The 22,991-nt window shown below is 37.8% G+C and overlaps 1 protein-coding gene across 2 annotated transcripts in view; it reads right to left on the bottom strand.

Moving 5' to 3' along the window:
• Positions 1-12,581: 12,581 nt before the first annotated feature.
• The window catches only part of LOC149796708 (ragulator complex protein LAMTOR1-like), a 29,888-nt gene continuing 19,478 nt past the window's right edge, over positions 12,582-22,991 (bottom strand). The window contains exons 6-7 of one of the 2 annotated variants that reach the window (XM_089961339.1): positions 22,536-22,641; positions 12,582-21,274 (exon numbers count right to left, since the gene is read on the bottom strand). In XM_089961339.1, coding sequence (XP_089817465.1) covers positions 22,549-22,641 — 93 coding nt within the window. In that variant the 3' untranslated portion in view covers positions 12,582-21,274; positions 22,536-22,548. Of the gene's footprint in view, positions 22,642-22,991 lie in introns of both variants that reach the window. The other variant, XM_089961338.1, reaches the window with a different exon arrangement.

The following is a 22,991-nucleotide window of genomic DNA, read 5'->3' as shown; positions in this document are numbered from 1 at the left end:
ATTTTTCATCGATTCGTGTAATTTTTCATCACGGTAAATATCTCCGCGTGGCAAGATAAACTGATCATATTTTTCTTCACTCGAGAATAACCAAACCGATATCGGATCAGACGCGGCTAATATTTTGATATATCTGAACATGGCATCGGAATTGTTCCTTGCGGCATCTACAGGATAAAATTTAACAGTACGATCCCGCGGAAATATCATCACCGACTGCGACCACGCATGTGAATTATGATCAACAATCTCGATTGGTACTCCTCGAGATCTGTACGGCGATGAGTATAATATTTCTCCCGATAGCGTTTTCACCGTGATAGGAAATTTAAGTTTCTTGCTCAACGCAGCTACATCGTCAATCGATGCACCATCAACAACAGTCTTCGCCCACGCGTTAATTTTATCCAACCTCAACTGGGTCAGACCAGATCCACGTCGAGCGTTTTTCATATGCTCGATAACGCGCTCAGCCACGCAGTTTATCATCGGAGATTCTTTCATCGCGGGTAGATTTTTCATGTCGGGATTATTATTCAGCCGATAAATTCCATAGACAACAGCGCTGGATGGATACGCCCTAGCATAATAAGGACCGTCAATTCCCAATAATAATCCTGGCTTCGAATTTTTATCGAGAACGACATTTTTCTTACCGCCACGCACGGGATCTCGTTTATCGCGAATGATCCAAGTGTCGTCCGGCATTTGTGCAATAAATTTTATTCCAAAGATAAATCGCTCCTCCTTATGTTCGGTTTTTATGTGCTCGATTATTTTCTTCGCTCGCTCCAGATTCATCGTAGCATCAACAGAGTTTGTTTTCCAAGTCGACCAAGTGTGAACCGCTCCATCATCGAAAAATTCTTTTTTGGCTCGATCAACCTCGGGTATAATATATTCTGCCTCATCAAGATCAAATGCATCCATTATTATATTTTAGACAAATGTTTAAATTATATAATGCAATGCAAATGGATACCAATCGGATCAACAAAATCATGTGATAAATCCTGCAGAGGCGATTATTGTGGCGCTCACATATACGCAATTCGACGAGGCAGTAAAGGACCACAGCGGTGTTTAGTTTGTCAAGTTGGCATTCGAGGAAAGACACGGTTGTGTCTAGCTTGTGGAGGGAAAAATTATCGAGAATTACGGAGATATTACGAAAAGAAATCTTCCTCGGTGATAACCTGCGAAGAAGATTATATTAATCGATTCAAGGCAAATTATGATTTAGACAAACAGAATATTGTATATGAATCCCAAATCGACGATTCCTGCAATGACAATCACGCACGAGTATAGATCACACCCAACCATCGAGGGATACGAGGCATCATCGGATGGTACCGTCAGAAACATTAAAACAAAAAATCCTGTTGGTAGAGTTAATAGTAATGGTTATTTCAGATTCACCGTCAGTAAAAACAAAAAAGAAAGAAAAATAAATTATCTCAATCACAGATTCGTATACGAATGTCACAACGGACCAATAGAGATTGGACTTGTCATCGATCATATCGACGGAGATAAGCTTAACAACAAACCATCCAATCTTCGCGCAGTGACGCAGAGCGAAAACTGTAGGTTCGGTAATTCTGGTGGCGCACGATCAGCTAAGTCGGTCAAATCGGTAAATCAAGAAACAGGCGAGGAGCTTGTATTTGAGTCAATGAGAGGCGCTGGGAGGTATTTCCGTATTAATCCAGCATCGGTGCGATATGTAGCAGAAGAAATAATCCACGCGACATTTTCCTATCGATTTGGTACGTGGATCGAATTCTCTTATCTTCCTGTAATATTCGATTCGGAAAGCGACGAAGAATAATTGAATATTCACAAATTAATATAACATGGACGAACAAAACATAAATAACATCATCGAAGTCATCGATGACCTGAGAAAGAAAAAAATAAATCTTCCATCGGAGTTGGACACGAATAAAATCCGATCCGAATTCGAGACGATTGCTCAAGGAAAACTCGAATACAAATACACGCTACCATCCGAATACAAATTAATAAAGAAAATCCAAATTGCGATGTATCAATCACTTGCGACAGTCAGCGATGATCAAATCGAGGATTTCGTTAAATTATCTACGCTAGTGGAAAAAGCTAGATTGATTTTATCAGATGCATACGAATCGAGAAAAATTACAAGCTCGCGTGTCAGGCAGCTGAAAAAGCTTGTCGATGAAAAAGTTAGAATCGGAGATTCTTGAAGATTTCCGCAACAAAAAAAACAAAAATTAAAAAAATATATTAATTTTGAAATTTTCCCTGGTTTTTATTTATTTTTTTGGCATGTTTTTCCCTGGCAGATAGATTCAGGAATCGAAGACTCGAAAATCTGCGATTTTTACGATCTTACCAACAGGCTGATACTTAATGTTTCTCCGCGTATATCAAGTAAATGTCCATTTTGATTCGTTAGTTTGAAATTTATCCTTGATAATAATCGATTATGACATCGCAGATAAAACGGATTCACTGGCTCTTTTATTATCAAATATCCCGGAGAGACGCTAGGAGAAAACGAATACAGGATGAATCCCTGCTGCGCTTTCCGCGATACAACCAGATCAACATTGTAGCTGCCCTCGATAACATCCGCGTGAAGATAAATCGCGATGACTTCCGTTATATTAACGATACCAGGCGAAATATGCCGTCCTTGCCCAACTCCGTCGTTGTTATGCTGCAGGACCGATTCTGCTTGTAATTTTTTCTTAGTCCACGCATCGTGTAATTTAGGAAATAACTTATCAGTGGTATCAGTGACAAATTTTCTCATTTCATTAACGTTATAACCGGGAAATTTGTAATTTAGCAGCGTCCTCTCGGTTAAATTATGTCTTTGCATGAATGCCGTAATAATATAACCAATACCAAAAACTGCGCTGTTTTGTATATTTTCCGTCGCTAGGTTGTTAATGAGTTCCATATCGGCAGCTAATTTATTTATTCGCTCTACTGTTATGGTAATTTCGTTACATGAGGTTTGCACGTTAAATATGCACTCCTGGAAAAAATGATCTAATAATTTTTTTTTGTTTCTCGTATTCGTTAATAATTTCACCAAACAGTAATTTGATACTATCTTCAAACAAATCCAACATATACACAGACCCCGAAGAAAAATCGAGGCTTCCTTCCGTTTTTTTATATTTGTCGATGTAGTTTAAGCTGGTTCCGTGATAGTCTTTTTTGTCGCTGATAAAATCGGATTTTTTTGGTTCTGGTGTTATTATCTCCCCAGGTGGAATTTCAGGCCAACCCAATACGGTCCTAATCGACGAATGATAAATATCTACCATGTACGGTGATTTCACTTCTATCATCGATGATAGAGTTGGTTCATGCGCAGATATCTTTATTCCCGGGGTAGCATCGCCTGTTATATTCGATATCCTGTTGGTAAACTCCTTATCCAGCTGCTCAATTTCGTAACTGCCTGTTGGGATACTAACAGTGAACCAATCGGGAGATCCATCAGGGCGGGTTTTATTAGCGATAACAAGTGAATTGTTTGATAATAATTTGCCAAATGATTTCGATCTGATATTAGGCCAGCTGTTGTAGACACGTAGTTGTATTAACGCCATTTCCTTGACGCTAATTGGTGTTGGAAAATCGATGTCAAATTCTGGATTGGTGGAGCTTAACGATATTAACGTTGTTGTCGGCGGTGTCGTGTTTGTCACGATCTGGGCTAGTTCGAACATTATTAATATTCATTTGTTCAATCTCCGAGTAAATACTGATCATCGAAGAAAATTCTAGATCGGAGATAACGCCATCGTTGAGACTCTCAGAAAGCAGCGATGATAATTTTGAATACGCGTCGTTGACCTGGGTTAGTTTGTTTTTGTACAAAGATAACTTTTCACTCGCACACGAGGAGATTTTTTTCGCGATGATATTGAGAACACCAGCGATTGTCGTTGTCGATGAAATTATTATCGTTGCTACGATCGGCGCGATTGTTGTTACCGCGGATAAAATTATTCCTGCACCGGCGACTACCGCAGATACCGCGTACACGGCAATATCAATGGTAACTAATCTACGCTGGTATTTTTTTTATTTTTATCTGGTAATCGTCGAGGAGTTTTTTTAGCGAATCCTGCCATGACCGCGCTTGATTGTAACGGTAATCCGATGCGGTCATTTATTAGTTATTTATCTAGCCAATTGAAATTGGAAACCTGACAATTGGTCTTCCAACTTCAGCTGATTTAGGTTTCTCTATCTCGGCAACTGGGACTGGTCCGGGTTGATCAAATGCGCCTCGTTCAGGTTGATCGTCTTCGTCTTGTTCGGATTGATCAACAGCTGGTTTATATTGACTAACCGCAGTCCACGTGGATAAATACTCGAAAATTACAAAATAATGCACTGGTCCGGTGGTGGTTCTATCCGGTGGCGATAGTTTAAAAGTTTCAGTGTTATTTTCACCTATGGAAATAACAAAAAATCCAGGATGGTATTCATAAATTTCATGATGATCGGCCGTTACGTTAAATTTTGTTGCCCCCGAAATAATATATACTCGGTATACACCCTGAATTGGCGAAGTAAAGTTAAAAGTGTCATTCTCGGGTGTCCAGGTGATATTCTCTGACCGCAACACAAATGTTAAACAACAAGGAAGATTTTTTATTACCACCTGATCCGGAACATAAAACCGCGTTAATTTTGGAAGATTCAACGGTGATATTTTTGTTTCGATTTCGGTAATTCTTGTGATGAGAAATTGGAAATCGACCTTGTTGTAAATTTTTGCGTCTGCGTCAAGAAGCTTCGCGCGCAAATCTCGAATTTCTCCGTCGTACACTGATGTATCGACTTTTTTATTCGCCAGGTTGTATGTCAAGGTGTTTCTCTCGTCGACACTGTTAACAAGCTCGACGACTCTCTTTATTTCATTGATGATGTCGTTAGATTTTTTATCGACATTTTGACGCGCTAGTTCGAGTTCTACTTTAATATTCTCGTTAATTTTAGCAATATCATCGTTGATGGATTTTGTTTTCTCGTAGAGGTCGTCGTGTAATGTTTTATCGACTTTTTCATTTGCGATTTGGCGCACCGCGGAGGTTTCCTCGGATATTTTAGTAACATCTTCGCTGATTTTTTTTGTTTTCTCGTGGAGGTCATCGTGTGATGTTTTATCGACTTTTTCATTTACGATTTGGCGTACCGCGTTAATATCATCGCTGATTATTTTTGTTTTCTCGTCGTGTGATGTTTTATCGACTTTTTGACTCACTAATTCACGCATCACGTCAATATCTACGCTGATTTTAGTAATATCCTCGTCGATTTTTCTTGTTTTCTCGCTGAGGTCGTTATGTGATGTTTTATCGACTTTTTGATATGTTAATACACGTACCGCTTCAATATCTTTGTTGATTTGGGCGATATCCTCGTTGATGGATTTTGTTTTCTCGGTAAGATCGTCGTATGATGTATCGGCACCTTGACTCGCCAATCCACGTACCGCTTCAATATCTTTGTTGATTTTGGCAATATCCTCGTTTATTTTCTTTGTTTTCTTGCTAAGATCGTCATATAATACTTTATCGCCTTTCTGTTCCATTGTGGTTTTTATTTCGTTAACATCAGCAAAAATCTTGGTGATATCCTCGCTGATTTTTCCTACTTTATCGCTGAGGTCATCGTGTAATTCTTGATCAACTTTTTTCTTTACTAGCTGATCTGCGACGAATGAATTGTCAGTGGATTTTTTTATATTCTCGTCAACTTTTTTGCTAAGTTTACCTAAGACATCGTCGAGTTTTTTAAGATCGTTATTTAGTTTGTTGACTCGTTTTGTTAATTTGTCTTGAGCATCATCGTAGGCTGCTTTATCGACCTTTAGAAGCAATGCCGCTGATAATTCTTTGTCGGATTTTTCTACAACTGTGATATCGGCCTTTGATGGTAACTTCGCGATAAGATCAGCGACGTCAGCGATGGATTTTGTTACCGAATCTGACAAATGAGTAAACTGCTCGATGCGTTCGTTATATTCGTCTCGCTTGATTATATCAGTTATTTTGACGTTACTGGTTTGTAATCTCCCCTCGGTATTTTGAAAAATAGCAACTTCGCCAGGATCTATCTCTGACAACGACAGTAGATTGTTGATATCACTCTTGGTTGCGTATTTTGATACATCGACGCCATCTACTTCCCTTTCCTTCCTGTAGAGGGGTCTACCATAAATGTCAACCATGATATTTATCTACGGTATATTCAAATAAAATTTTGTGATACGGACTGGATGATCTTGAAATCGCATCGAGGACGTTAATTGATTCTGGGCCGCATATTGGTGGATCCGTTAATGTCTGCGTTGGAAGCGTCGAATACCAAACCGGAAGATTCAGCGAAGACACGTATTTGATAAATTCGTTTGGTGGTGCTAATCCGTACGAGTCAAAGTAAACAACCTCGCGAGGATTAATCGCGTAGGCAACCCAGTGTGTGCCAGGACCGGTATTTAAGTCGAGATTTATTATTCCTGTCTCGGTAGGGTTTGGTTTTTCTGGTAGTTGATCTCGCATAAACACGCCTCTGAAAAATTTTATTTTTTTTTCCCTTACTTCGCCAAGTAGATCTAAATTTGATAAGGGCGTGCTAATCTTAGGCCGGATCCGTACACGGGAGGTCGTCCTAGTCTTAGGCCGGATCCGCGCTGATATTTTTTTTTACCGTATCGTCCTCCTGTAACTTTTTCTATTATTTTTTTGCCTGCGAATCCGCCCAAGGCTGATACTAGACCGCCTAATAAAGGCAATAAGAAAGGAAGAAACCCACCTACCTTGACCATGTCTCTGATTGCGCCTATGGAGAGACTCACATGAACACCGGAATTCGCTGATTTGGCTCTAGTAAATCGTCCATGTTGACCTCTAGTTAGCGATAATTTGTTAGGCCCACCGTGAATTTGATCGTTTTTCAAGGTTAATTTCATACCGCATCGCTTTGCTGTTGCTGTTTGGAGTTTTTTTATCTGACCCGGGGTCAGAGTTACACTGACGTGTTCGTAAGTCATATTAATAACCGCTTAATCTAAATTTGGAATTTGTCACATTCTCTCGACAGGAGCATCGATGACTCTCATTCTGCCGCTGATTCCTTCCAGGATCATTGTTCTATCGCTGAGAATCACCGCGACTACCTTGTGATTAAGTCCACCTGTGTTAATTCTGGCTTTGAAATGAATATCGACAACGGATTGTTTTACCAAATCGAGATGTTCCAGGGAAAAGTAATAGATAGGATAAAATTTATTAAAATCTAGCTGTGATATTTGCAATCCCGTATCGATATTTTGATCGCGACCCATGAAACTTAGCAAGCGATGATACGCACGGGCCGTCGAATGATTTTCAAAATCAATTGATATTTCCTCGGATGGTTCTTGTTGGCCGTTTATTCTCAACGACACATTTGTTGCTCCAATGTTATCAAATATCATATGACTGTATAATTGATGATATCTATTGGTACGCAAAAACGCGATAAAGATATGCCTAGGTGCAGAGGTACCTTGCTGCGATGCAATACGCCAGGTATAATCACCATTAATATTGACAGTTGTGGAATCTGTTGTTGTTGTCAGCCATGACATGATAGATTTACCGCCTTGGTTCATGAATGATAATAATTTTTCTTCCTCGATTATTGACGGAGTTATCGCTGGCATCCACAAGGTAAATCTTAGTAATCTTACTCTGCCGTTATTATCCGCGGCATCATTGGGACCTATCACGCCGGTATCGTAATCAACGGCACCTTCTCGCCAGATAGCATCGTTGCTATTTTCCTTTCTAACAAACGAAACGGTGTGTTTTGTCCCGTATATAATTTTCCTGAAATGCCTGCAAAATCCGAATATGTGGGATAACGGAATAGCACAAGCAAATCTTCTTCTACCTGGTGCTAGCATAGATTTTCGTGTGGTAAATCCGAGATTATAATCAGGGTAAGTTTTAATGATCATATTTTCGAGATCTTGATCAACACCAGGATTGGCACGGTTCTTGGGTTGTCTGATAAGGAACGGCCTACTTTCGGGACGATCAGTATTATCCTTGGCAAACATCATACTAGGGCCAGCTGATCTAGTAAAATCATCCGAGTATCTAGCTAGGCCTATTATCGTTGTTGCTAAGTCAACATCATTAGTAATTGACTCAATCTCTCTTCCGTCGATCATGTAAGTAGCGTTCTTGAATAATGCCATAATACCGTTGTTAACAAATCCAACTCTAAAATCTGGTCCATAGGCGGTATCATCCGCTTTAACAATTTCCCCGATAACTTCGAAATATGCCTCAGATGGAAGAAAATATCTTGTTGTATCGTGGACTTGAATTTCCTGGCGATTAGGTGCATCTGGTTCAACTGCAGAATACGAGAAATACTGTAAATCTCGCACAGATGTGTCCCTGCCTACAGGCTCGTCCATGTCGAACACTTCGTTTGACACTTGCGCGAACATTTATTATTAAGAATATCATCTAAAACGAAGACCACTGCCTGTAATGAAGCTTGTGTTAGCAACTTCATTTGCAAGATTTGTCTTAGCAACTTCCTGCGCTAGATTTGTCTTAGCAACTTCCCTTGCTAGGTCGTTTATTTTTTTATTTGCCGCGTCGTTTATGGTTTTGCTGATTTCGGGTGGCATTTCTCTGGTGCTAGGTAATTTGACGGGTTGTTTTTTACGTGTTAAATTTAATATTTTTTTTTTAACAGTATCGTAGCCTTTAGTAGCCAAATTGCCGATACCAGAAACGACAGTCTCGCCGATTTTTCCTATTGCTTTTGATGCGAATTGTTTGATCGTGGGTCCGATTTTAGGTATTACTCGCGTAACAAGGCTTCCAATGATATCTCCGAGTCCATTACCGTGAATATATTTGTATACGGGCAATCGAGAGTTAACTACGCGGACCTGTCTGGGTCTGCGTTGATGTTTGTGAACAATCATGTTATTTCAATTGTGTTGTTTTAATCGATGAGCTCATCGACGAGTTCTTTGTAAATATAAGAGTTGATGACGCCGCCGCGAAATAATCGCTGACAAATATCTGAGGCTTCGTTGATTATTTCACGGGAGTTATTTCCGGCTCGTTTTCCTCCGATTAATACTTCGAGGCGAGACACATCGTTGACAACACTGTCAGGGCAAATGGTATATCCGGTTCCTGTCTTTGGTTTTGAAAATTGCGATGGCGATAATACGTCTTCGAATTTTTCTTCACCTAATTCTCTCACGTCTTTTTGAAATTTTTTGAATCCGGGGTGATCAGAATCGATTTTTTCTCTCTCCCCCCTTGCGGCAAAATACACAACGGGAACCCATTCCTCGGAGGTATATTTATCTACGAAATCCTTGCGTAAATATTTACCTCTTTCGTTGTAATCGTATTTGGCGATTCTGATCAACATATCTTTATCCTTTAATTTTTTAAGTCCAGCTGGAGTAAAATCATTAGCGGGAATTCTTCCAACGATTCTGGAAAACTCTAATTCTCCAGTAACCGATTTATTTGCATAATTCTCAACTTGAACAAACCTCGCGTCATCATCTCTGGCCTGGGGTAAATTATATTTTATTCGATATACTGCCTTGATCCATTTTTTTCGATCATAATATTTTGATCCCGCTTCCGTTAAATAATTGTGTCTACTATTGAAACTACGATTTGCAAAATATCCAAGTTCATCGAGATTATTAGGATCAATTTTGTCTAAATCTAGTTTTATGGTAATATAACCTTCTGCACCAAAATATTTTTCCTTTATATTCGCGAGAGGATCGGTACTTTTTTCCTTCTTTTCTTTTTTTGGTTGTTCTTCTTCTTGCGCTTGTTCTTCTTCCTCCTCTTTTATTTGTTCTTCTTGCACTTGTTCTTCCTCCTGCAATTGTTCTTGTTGTAATTGTTTTTGACTCACTAGATCCCTTAATTCTCCCAAAAGTAGCTCCGCCTTCGAATCTGTTTGTGTTTGTGCTTGCTGAAATTGTTTTTGCTGCGTTTCTAGTTGTGCTTGCTGAAATTGTTCTCGCAGCGCTTGTGTTTGTGCTCGTACTCGCGCTTGTGTTCGTGCCTGCTGTATTTGTCCCTGTAGCTTTTGTACTTGTGCTCGCGCTCGTGTTTGTGCTTTTTCTTGACGCGTTTGTGCTTGTTCTTGACGAATTTGGTCCAATCTATCCGGAACCGCTCGAGTGTGTTGCTCGATATCTTGCGTCATAGGAATAAGCCCGCGCTTCCTAAGTTCCTTATCTTTCTTTTCGTCACCGTATGCGACCTGTTCGATTACTCCAGTGACTGGACTCAACAACTTTGACGATATCTCACCGAGATGATATTGAGAATCTTCGTAATCACGAACTTTTTTCTTAAATAATTGCTTTGCCGGGATAAGCTTCTTTACTGCCGCTAATTCTTCTCGCGCTAATCTGGCAGAATGAGGCTCTCCAACTCTACTAGCTTTTCGACTCATGTTATTTTCAACTATATTATTTTAATGCGAGGTAAAATTAGGATCCGCAGCCAAATCTTGACAGCGCACACTGACACCAAATAAATTTCCCCCCCCCCTAAAAAGTTCCATTTTTTCCTTGTCCAGAATCATTGATTTTGCACACAAAAATTGCACTCGGGGACGAATTTACGCAAATTAATTTTCGTAGGAAGCGTTATTTCTGCTTTCTGAGGCTTCTACGGAGAAAGTTCTCGTAGGAGGCTTTATTTTGGCGGAACCGTCTGGTCTGTAGAACTTCCCTGCTGCTGCCCGCATCATACTCAACAGGATGCAGTTGCTGACGGACCGTGTGTACCCGGAATCCCAGTGCGGCTTCAGAGCAGGCAGGTCGATGACAGACATGATCTTCTCCCTACGACAACTCCAAGAGAAGTGCAGAGAGCAAGGTCAACCACTCTACATGATGTACATGGGCCTCACCAAGGCCTTTGACTTGGTCAGCAGGAAGGGCCTTTTTGATCTTCTCAGTAAGATCGGTTACCCCCAAAACTCTGCACATCATAATCTCTTTCCATTCAGATATGAAAGGAACAGTCCTGTATGATGGATCCTCCTCAACCTCCTTCCCAATTTACAGCGGCATGAAGCAGGGCTGCGTGATGGCACCAACCCTTTTCGGGAACTTCTTATCCCTGCTCCTGTCCTACGCCTTCGACTCGTCCACGGATGGCATATATCTACACACCAGGTCCGACGGGAGGCTCTTCAACCTGGCACGACTGCACTCAAAGACCAAAGTGAGAGCTGTGCTCATCAGGGAGATGCTTTCTACAGATGACACAGCTCTTGTGGCCCACACCGAGGAAGCCCTCCAGAGACTGGGAGACCGTTTTGATGATGCCTGCATGCAGTTTGGTCTCACCATCAGCTTGGAAAAAACAAATGTCAGCATGCAAGATACCACCATTGCCCCTTCCATCAAAATCAACGGTGTCACCCTGGAAGTAGTCAACAACTTTACCTACCTGGGCTCAACCATCAGCAACACTCTCTTGCTTGACATGGAGCTGGACAGAAGGCTTGGAAAGGCAAACACCATCATGGCACGACTAACCAAGAGGGTGTGGGAAAACAATGCGCTGACAGAGCACACCAAGGTCCTAGTCTACCAGGCCTGCATTCTCAGCACCCTTCTGTATGGAAGTGAGAACTGGAGTACCTACATAAGGCAAGAACGCCGGCTCAACTCCTTCTATATATGGTGCCTAAAACGCATCCTGAAAATCAGCTGGCTAGACCGTGTCCCACACAGCGAGATCCTGCAGCATGCAAGTACCCCCAGCATATACTCCCTGCTGAGCAAACGCCGCCTTCGATGGCTGGGACGCATGGAGGATGGGAGGCTGCCCGAGAACATCCTATATGGACAGCTGGCCACTGGCATGAGAAGAGTCAGCTGCCCTCACACTGTTTCAAGGATGTATGCAAGAGGGATATGAAGACATGTGGCATTTCATCCAATGGCTGGGATGTGCTGGCCAAGGACCGAAGCACCTGGAGACTGATGGTAATCAAGGGCATATCAGTCGCTGATGCAAGAAGAGGCCAGTTGGTGGCAGAGAAACGTGAGATAAAGAAAAACGCGGCAGCAATCACAGTAACTGAGACTTCCCAGTATGTCTGCACCACCTGCAATAGGGACTGTCACTCACATATAGGCCTGTACAGCCACAGCAGACGATGCCAACACCCCAGAAACAGACAACACCCCAAGAGCGCTATTCGCATAATCTCTCATGACTGAGTCGCCAATGATGATGGTAGATTAACCGTATTTGGTTGACGGACATCCGAACATGTGAATATCCAAATTATAAATTATGTCCTACAAAGATATGTTCTGTTTGAGCCAAATCATCCTAAAAGCATAATATGAATTACCCTTTTAATGTGCTATAATTGATGAAAAATTAGTTCATCGGCAAATGTAAAGTTAAAAAGTCAAGCCGGGACCACAACTGTCAAACTTTGTCCAAACAAATGTTGAAGAATTGAACAAGATCTTGACATTGGTAATGAAGATGATTTAATTCAAATGGATCCTTCAGAAGTTATCAAGTGAAATGCATCATGTACAGGAAGGAATATGAAAAGACCTAACAGATGGACATTGGGCTACATACTTTCTCTACAAAATATGGCATGAACATGCCAAAAAAAAATAAAAACCTAAATAGATTATAAAAATATATTTAAAATATCCCAACAATTTCGTCAATGATTTGATTAAACAATTCATTTACTTGTTTACGGTATGTTATAATTTAGTACATCTGTGTCATTACATCTGCAGGCAAATGAAAGACAAACACAAGGCATAACAATCCTTCACATCTAATTGCACCAAAGATGACTTAATTAAGCACACAATGTATACCTTACATCAGTGACCATTAATGGTGAATAGGAAAGCATCAATGAGAAGCAAGAGCCTTCAATCTAGAACTCTTCAGTTTAACCTGACAAGTACTTCATGGACCACCAATATCCTGTGTCAGTGGTGACCTAAATGTACAGGTAAATAGATAACCAAATGTATATATGGATGGGCAAGAGTAATATAATGATGCTTCCATGTTCATAGTGGGGCCATAAAAACCAAGGTTTAATCAATTATACAGATTTTAGTGTATTCATTAGCTAATGTAGACACTAATAGTCATACAGAAAATATGCAGACAAAATTGATTTCTGAACTATAAATTGTTGGACCTGTGACAATGCATACAAGATTTTAACAGAAATGAACAGGAAAGAACACTCTTTTGATATCAAAACAGAGTTGATGAGAATCAGAGATTACTGGTTTTCGAAATATGTTTTTAAGTCTGCCTCATTATACATGTCCATCCTTTGAAGTCAGATTTTACTGAACAAGTTACAGGTAACGTTTGAGTGACAGCCAGTATGATCAGGTGCATCAGTAATTACATTTGTTACTCACTACAGCTGATGTGTCACATGTATTACATGCCATCATAAAGAGGGGTGTATGGCTTGGAACAAATAAATGCAGTCATGAGCTAAACACAAATGCTTAGCCTATGATTGTAAAGCATGAACGCTACTAGGTCACAGCAGCCTTACTTGGTTGTAATGGTGTCATACAAAACGAAAAGCTTTACATTTTCAATTTTTATGAGACAAACATAATCAATATCCAATAAATGACCTTTATACACTAAACTGGAAGAATGTTACTTCAAGCATGTAATACAGGCAACAGAGAACGATTAACCACTATGTGTGTGGCACTTATTAAGATGTATCCCTGACCAAGCTGCATGATTTCTGGTATAATAGTATGTGTAGCTATAACAGTATGTGTATGGATGATGAAAACCTATGTAAATGTGAGCTAAATGCAAACACTTAACCTAAGACTGTACAATGAACAATGTCGGTCACAGTGATAATCTTTTCCTGTAATGGTATGGTTGTAATGGGGTAAATATAATTGTCTACTTTGATGGCTTCAATAAGAATACCAGCAAAAAATGGGTTATAGTAACCTAAGATTGTGATGTTGTATCACTTGTCAAAGATATATATGTATTAATGATAAATGGCACCTCAGCATAACAGTGTGTACATGATGATAATCATATGTCTGGTTCTAAAAATCAAATTGTTCCTTCACCAAATTTCAGGATTTCAGTATAACTATATGTACAGGGTGCACCCCCCCCCCCCAAGCAAAACAAAACAAATATATTAACAAGTAATATTCAACTAAATTACATGCAAGTATAAAATTAGCCACTTTAGTCTTATAGACCTGGTCCCCCTCCCAGGAAACAGATGCTATATAACCCATTTCAAACTGCTGCCTATTAGCTAGGAAGCGTGGCTGAGATGAAGTATGTCTATATAGCCAGCACCATGCCAAAAGTGTTGCATCAGTGTATGTCTATATAGCCAGCACCATGCCAAAAGTGTTGCATCAGTGTATGTCTATATAGCCAGCACCATGCCAAAAGTGTTGCATCAGTGTATGTCTATAGAGCCAGCACCATGCCAAAAGTGTTGCATCAGTATAATACAATGGCATGTCACACTTCAAATTATTACAATTTTATTAAACATTAAATGAAAGTAAAGAATTTTACTTACATGTTTATTAGAACTTTATTACAAGTTTATTTAGAAAAATATAACGACCTATTTTTCTTTAAATAGATTGATATAAACTTTTATGCTGCAAAAGGAACTGACTGCCACATTAGCACTCATTAGATCATCTGTGACTATAGTCTGTGTTTCTCTAATGCCGGAATATTAGAGTCCTCCAGGTGTTTTCTACAGCATTAATATCAGGGCCCAGTGACCAGTTTCTAACCATTAATGCCCTTATCAGCTTTCTACTAACCAGTCCTCAAAGACTTGAGAAGCAGTTATCATCTCAAAAAAAGTAACTTTAGCAGGAAAGTGTTTCCTAAAACCAAACCACAAATGAATATCAGGAACAGCTGTGAACAGTGATGAACCATTGCCAGATTTAAAAGATATCAGAGACTCAAAGAACTTTGATCTATTTGACTGCTAACACTTTTCCCCAATGATCCCATTCTACAATACTGCAAGCATCTCCACACCATCATAAAAATCTTCCCTTATGATACATGCAAACAACACATTCTTAAACACCTAGGTAGGCAATTTTCATCTCATTCTCTCCAGATACTTGTTCTGTTCTCATGACCAAGCATCATCTGACAATCATCACTAAACAACACTCTACACCATCCATTCTGTGAGATCAACCCTAATTTTTCCCAACACCAATTAATTTGCAAAATTTGGTTCACCTTTGAGACAGTGAGTTTCTTCCTGAAATATGCTAAAAATATTCCAACAAAATACAAATGTTGAAAGACAGTTCTTGTGCATACTGATACGGTGACTGACTGATTCTAATTCAATCTGCCTCCCAGTTCCTTTTACATGCCATGCAGGATCAATTCACTGTGAACACCATGCTCTCATGACCAGACATATCATTATCTATGTAGATTTTCTGCATGAACTGTTGCATTTAAAAATAAAAATCTCACCACTCTAGATTGAGCTTTTCCAACGATGTCAGCAGTACTTTGATTACTCATGCATTCCACGTTACATGCAGCAGGTGTCGCATCTCTTCACATCTTTAAGTCCTTTCTTCATACTATGTTTTTTTGACTGAGGTGTACTTAGTAGACAACTTACCAACTTTGGACAACCTTTTGTTTGTACTGTTCACTAACCTTTTGTTCTACTGAATTAATAAAAAATGATAAACAGAAGGGTCTAATTGAAAAACTTTCACCCTAATGTAATGCTGTGACATGATGCAACACTTTTCTATTGGTGTAATATAGAAAAAATGAACGCAAACTTAAAAATTGTGGACTTTAACTTTCATTAATGGTCAGAATGATGCAACTTTAGAATCAACTAGACTGTAATTTCCTGAACATAAATTAATATTTCAAAGAAATTCAGGTAATAAAACACTTTTTCATGTTTAAAGTTTACACATCCTGAATGTTTATTTTTTTATGATTACATAGAAGGCATGAGTGGCAATATAGGTCATTATCAATTATCCCCTATTGAGTGTCTGTGTGATTTGGATTTTTAACATAGCTTTAACAATTTTTCAGTCATGTCACTACGATGTCTGCAGTGTGGCAGTTTATAGTGATGTCCAGCACTGGGGCATCATGCTGCAGACATGTAGCACGATGTCCCACCCAGTCATATTATTCTGACACCAGTTGAACAAGTCCTAACACTAACCTCAATGCTGAGCGCCAAGCGAGGCAGCTGTTAGTACCATTTTTGTTAGTCTTTGGTATGACTCGGCCAGGGATCAAACACATGACCTCCTGCATCCTAGGTGGACACTCTAACCACTAGGCCACCGGAGCGGTCCATCCCCTACTGATCATTAGGAGCTGAATAGGAACAAATGCAACTTTGTTATTCAACAGGCATTTTAAAACTTAAAATATGAAAAAAGATATTTTGCTTTTTTTGGACAGCCTAGATTAGTGCCTTCTCACATACTGGGTTCTTTAGCCAATATAGTCAAGTTTCCAACTAAAAGTGTTAACCCATCATTACAACTTTGTGCACATACAAGAAAGACAACTCCTCACCTACACCTTGAACATTACTTAATAACTGGACATCTGATGCATATTTACATGAAGAACATTCAAAAAAAAAGAAAAGGAATGAAAAAACAAAAAATACAAACAAATAAAACATTCTCTCATGCAAAAATTAACAATTACAAACAAATGAATCTTACTATAATATCAAGTAACTTCTGGGCTAGTGTTGCCCCTTTCATCCTTCAACTATCTATAACCTGGTACAAATTTATTACAAACTACTGTAAAGGAATTTCTTAAATATTCTAAACCTTAAAATGTTTAATTATCCTCTTTTTTAGGCATCATCTTATACATGCACACTGTATGTGTTAAACTGCACAATTCTGATACCAAACTTTGCAAAACACCATATTTGAAACTGTGAATAGTTTTGGTTTTTGGATGAGGTTATTTCTCAGTTTAAAAGAAAATATATGCATCATCATACATTATTAACATGTATCAGTGTTTTCTGTCTGAGACTATCCAAAGCTTCTGACTAATCAGGTTGTTAAATTAAATTACCTATCTGCCCTCAAGACAAAGACAGAGTTGCTACCTAAGCTGAATCAAGATTCTCAAATGATACCTTCTTTTTACTGACCTGTATTGACCTTTTTATTGCTACCATACATTTTACGAAAAGATGAAAATTATACAACAGTGTCAATGCTTGGGCATGACAGTTCTAACAAAACAGGTGACATTCTACAAACAGAAGAAAAAATGAGAAATGTGAAATAATAAGCTTTGCAGAATATTGACTCACCTGTGAATAGAGTTATGACTTATGTTATACAACTTTCAAGATATCAACACATACCTTTACATGTGTAGTCCAAATGGTGCATCAATTCCATGATGCTGTTATAATACTGAAATGAAGTAAGGCTGGTAACCAGTATCAAACAGGTGTTCACATGCAATACTGGGCCCAACTCTGAATGAAAACCTGATAAATGTGTGTCAACTGCCTGCCTACCTGTACATCAATATCTTGGGCACTCATAATGCATGTTATTTCAATTTCAGCTGTAAACACCAATTCTTCCACTGCTGATGATACTGTTGCCGCTAGGAAAAAGAGATGTGTCCTATTAAATGCTAACAGACTCAAGGCAGAAAAAGCCTATGACTTTGTTGAGTTGCTAAATTATTATTAATACTTTATGTGGTATTATACAAACAACTTTGTGAAGACAAAACATAAATCTAATAAAATTATAAAATGCTGCGTATCCGAGAAGTTTATAACAAGCTCTTCATATAATGATCATTACTATGTGAAGCTTTTAATCTGCAGAACACAAGATTAATGGAAGCAACATGTAATGAATATACCATTTTTACATATATAAAAAAAATTGGACAATGTTGACTGGACTTAGAGTTTATTATCTGCATTATCTATGATTGTTAAAATTGACAATTTCGATAGCAGGAGCAATCTGAATATATATCAAAGTATTTTTACCTTGACATATACATCTTTGTCCCTTTTCTAATCATTCTGCAGGTACAATTAATTAGTGATCTTTATAAACGACAGAGTACACATAGTTGAGTCATCGCTTCATTAAGAACAATGTCCCAGTAAGGAAACAAACAATGGAAAATGATCGATCAAAGTTTGTACATATTTTAATTTCTGATTTTATTTCATTTTCGACAATATAAGCAATGCTAAGTCCATGCAATCACTATAGGTTAATCTAGGGTGTGGATGAATGTACAGATAGATACTTCCACAGACACTTAAGTCACCAACTTGCTAAACGTTTGCCACAGTGAGCACAGAGTGAAAGTTGTAAAGCAATCTGTCATCCTGAATCCCCTTAAATATATTCCACTAAAGTGGTATGTCATGTGTCTTTTGTAAAGATGAAATTTACACCCAAAATTCAAGATCTGTCGCATCTGAAGACCCAATTTACACTCAATAATCAAGGTAGACATACTGACATATTAAACAAACGTAAAATATATATATACATATGAACATACATATGTAGTACTTGAAAAGAAAATTGTAATTAATTACATTTTGGGTGTGTGTCATCATCGAAACATTAAAAAGATTTTCAAAGGATTTACAGGTCTTATATCCACACAAATGCTTGAAATATAAAGCTAGTCAAAGTGACCTAATTTTCAGGGTTCCAAATACAGCTTCAAAAATAGGCTAACCGGGAAAATGTGTCAGATTCATATACAGCATTGAGATGGTCTTGATATTAACCTGTCTTGTTTTGTATTGATCCTCACAAACTATATTTACTCTTTCTTTTTTCACATAGCATGATTGTTATCGTTTATAAGTATAACCAGCCCCAAAAAGTAAGCTCATCAAAAAATGAAGATGCAAAGAATATAAACAACTGGGTAATAAAATCTGTGCCTTATTTTTTCATGATAATGGCAATGAGTAAATGTTTCAAATGAATTATTCATTTTCATATGTGTGACCATGCATGGAAGGCACACCCATTAAAACAAGGGGCCTCGAGTGGCCGAGTAGTCTAAAGCTCTTTCCGTTACGGATCACTGTCATCTCGCCTCTGTCTGTGTGGGTTCGAGTCTTGGATTCAGCCAATGTGGGTATGTGAGAAAGCTTGCCAGTAGCTTCTCGTGAGTCGGTGGTTCTTCCTGGGGTTTTCTCGGGTTCTTCCTCCACCATTAATACTGGCTGCCATGTATAGCCTATCGTGTGCTGAGAAATGGCGTTAAACCCCATAACAACAACAACAAAAACAACAACATTAAAACAATGATCAGCAAGGACTTGAATGGTAAAGACCCATGAAGAAACAACTACAATCAGTCAGCATATAGAATGCAAGGAATTATATAAATTGATTGCAGCTATTTGTAGAAATTGAGACTTTGTTATAACAGATAATTATATAATACAATAAAATGTTTTCCACCAATTACGATGACCTGACACTCCTTCTGGAGAAATGGAACACCACCATTTCATGATATAGTTAATTTGCATTACGATGATGTAGCCAATAAAACTGGTTTCTCCCAAGGAGTCAAGGTAATTAACATTATAACATTTTCATACTTCATGTAACTACCTGGAATGAAAAATGTTCCTGAAGTTACATTGCTTAAATATGATATAAACCAGTAATACATCTCATGCACATATGCCTTACAGTTCATGTTCAGAAATGATTTAAAAAGCACATATTGAAAATCAAAGAGGTTTAATCAATACTGATTTCAAAAGAAAACGAGACAATTTCATTTCAATCCCCACCTATGAGACATTATAGAGCTTTTCCATTTATACCTACCAGGTGAGCAAAAAATATAATACATTCCTAGTTTGGGTAGGATTTAAACCTGTTATTTTCATGTTTGCATAATTCCGTTTCTACTGGTGGTATCCCTCTTAAAAAAGTGGCATTCCACATTCCACAGGGATACTTAACAAATAGTCCCTGGCATTCCACATTCCACAGGGATACTTAACAAATAGTTCCTGGCATTCCACATTCCACAGGGATACTTAACAAATAGTCACTGGCATTCCACATTCCACAGGGATACTTAACAAATAGTCCCTGGCAGTATAAATATGTTTTCTTAAGTTTTATTCCGGCATATTCTCTATTTTCTAACGTCAGCAAATATTTGTCCATGAAATGATCCAAACAAACAATGAGAGTTTAAAGCAACAATATATATTGTCTGTAGACAACACTATATACTAAATGAGTTTCAAAAACTTCAATACAAGAGATGGTAACACGGCTCAACATCTGCTAATACAAGCAAGTCAAAATTCATATAGGTTTGACTAGTTTTTGTTCTCAAGTATACTTCTGTTGAGGAAGTTTTGTGCTTTCATGAATTTTGTACAATATGTTTGAAAAAATGAAAAAATTCATTATAGCAATGTTATGTACATAAACTTCTCAGAAGCCTATTCACAATTCTTATTATTAAACTTTAAAGTCAGTTTCTCAATAAATGATTGGCTTATTATTCATATTCATAACTCTTTCTCTTGACATTATAAAGACATGACAGAGAGCATAAAAATGTATGCAAGTAACCCAAACAAATCATACCATGTCACAGGCTGTTCAGAATACTGAGCCCTTCTCGATCTAAGCTTGACATTACAAAGACATGACAGAGGGCATAAAAATGCATGCGAGTAACCCAAACTAACCAATACCATGTCACAGGCTGCTTGGATTACTCAGCCCTTCTCTAAGCTTTAAGTCTCATCTGAAACAAAGAACTGACCAGTATTTTTATATAAAAAATACAAGAACCTGTCCGACAAGAAAAACCAGATGAGTTTGTCTCTATGGTATGCCATATCACAATGAAACTAGGCATAAATGTACAACAAATCAGACAAGATTTTCAAAATGGTATTGTTTAATTTTGAAAGCAGATTTTGCTACTGATATATCTATGTGCTACATTTTGTGAAAACAATGTGGTGTACCAAAGACACACATTAGCTGTAGCTATTTTCATGGGCTGGGTTTCTTGTCTGAGTCACTGATTTCTTCAAATACTTCATTCGAGTGCTGCAACGAAACGAGGTGTAAAGACCTTGCTGAATTGCCAAAAGTACTCTGCATCATCATAATACAGGATGGTGATAATCTATGGACTATACATTTAATGCCCATAGTAATATACTACCCATCATGTCAATGTATGTACAAATTTTCTGAGTCATTATATCCAAGGAACTCTATGTACAAGCATACCTATTAACTCACTTTCTAGCTTACAAAAGCGTGTTCAAGACAAACGATGTGAACAGCAAATATTATTGGTTATCGGTGTACAAGTAAACAAATGCTGCTGATACAGAAGTGGAGGAAACAAATAGTGGCTTGTACTCTTTTGTTTCCTGATGATGACCAAAATACTGAAATACCAATGACAATTTAACAAAAGGCGCTTTTCTCGAAACGACCCTATAATGTAAAACTAGTTCTAGCCTCATATTACAAACATTCTAAACCTGAGTGGAAATGAAAATGGGAAATACATTTTTAAAATAATGAATCTCATTTTCGAAAGTTTTCGAAAAATTAGGCATCCACATTAATTAGCATTCTTTAAGCAGAAATAGATTTTGAATAACAGTGTATATCTGAAAAAGTATTGAAACACATAAAGCCCCTTTTTGTTTAAAACATTTGTGCCTGTGCCTGTTGTACTTGAAAAACAGTCTCAGTTGTAAGCTTCCTGTATACAATAATAATTCTGTACTTAGACAAGTTATGAGTGATCACTTATTTATGTACAGTACCTCCCTCTGTTACTGCCATCTCCTTCTTGTCATCCTACTTTTTACTGATCAATTAGGTATATGTAACATGCAGTAAAATCTGGTTGATAAGCCTAAGTAATCAGATTGATAACCATAAATAATCCAGTTCATAAGTGTAAACAATCTGGTTCATAAGCGTAAATATCAAGTAGTTGAACAGTTATGCATTTTACTTTTGATAGTGCATACAAATTTCTACAATAAACATATTCAGTTATCCTGAATTTTATTTTTTAATTCATTTAATTAATATAAAAATGTCAGAATTTTAAACTGCACTTAATTTACATCAATTGGTCAATTCATAACAAATTCGGCATCAATACATCTACAAATGTCATGTCTTAAATAATCCGATAATTACATAAATGGAAATCAGAAACGAATGCAGTATACTATTTTAATATTATTCATATACAAATGTTTGTTTCAAATGCTACACACACATATGGAAGCATGGCAATATTACTGAAGGATAGGTGAAATGAATTAAATAACTAAACTGTATGGAGATTATCATGGAACTCCAAAGGCAACAACCAAATCTTCTTTATGTTGAACTTTGACATCTTTCATGGCTTTAGCAGCCCTGGCAGCAGCATTGCTTATCTGAAGAGTAAAAAATATTTTTTTTCAAAATATACAAATATAAATATAAATATGACATTACTTACCACAAGCAAAATAACAATGAAGCCCCCACTCTAATTTTTTCTTTATTTTAGTATTGTCAAGTTTATATCTGACACATGACAAAGTTAAAGTAACACCAACCGTAAAGGTCACATGGAAAAAATAAATACTCATCTTTCTTCAGCTAGTTTTTCAAGTCCCACAATATATATCACCAGAAGCTGTATTAAATAAACACCTGTCTATTAAGGTAACTTATTCTAGATATGGCTGCATAAGCCGGACTTTACTGTGTAATTTAAGTATGCATTCTGAAAATGACAATT

The sequence above is a fragment of the Sinohyriopsis cumingii genome, chromosome 6 (genome assembly GCF_028554795.1).
Source record: "Sinohyriopsis cumingii isolate HCF-2022 chromosome 6, ASM2855479v2, whole genome shotgun sequence".
NCBI lineage: Eukaryota > Metazoa > Mollusca > Bivalvia > Unionida > Unionidae > Sinohyriopsis > Sinohyriopsis cumingii.
The sequence above is the reverse complement of the archived record's forward strand: the minus strand, read 5'-3'. Positions and strand labels throughout refer to the sequence as shown.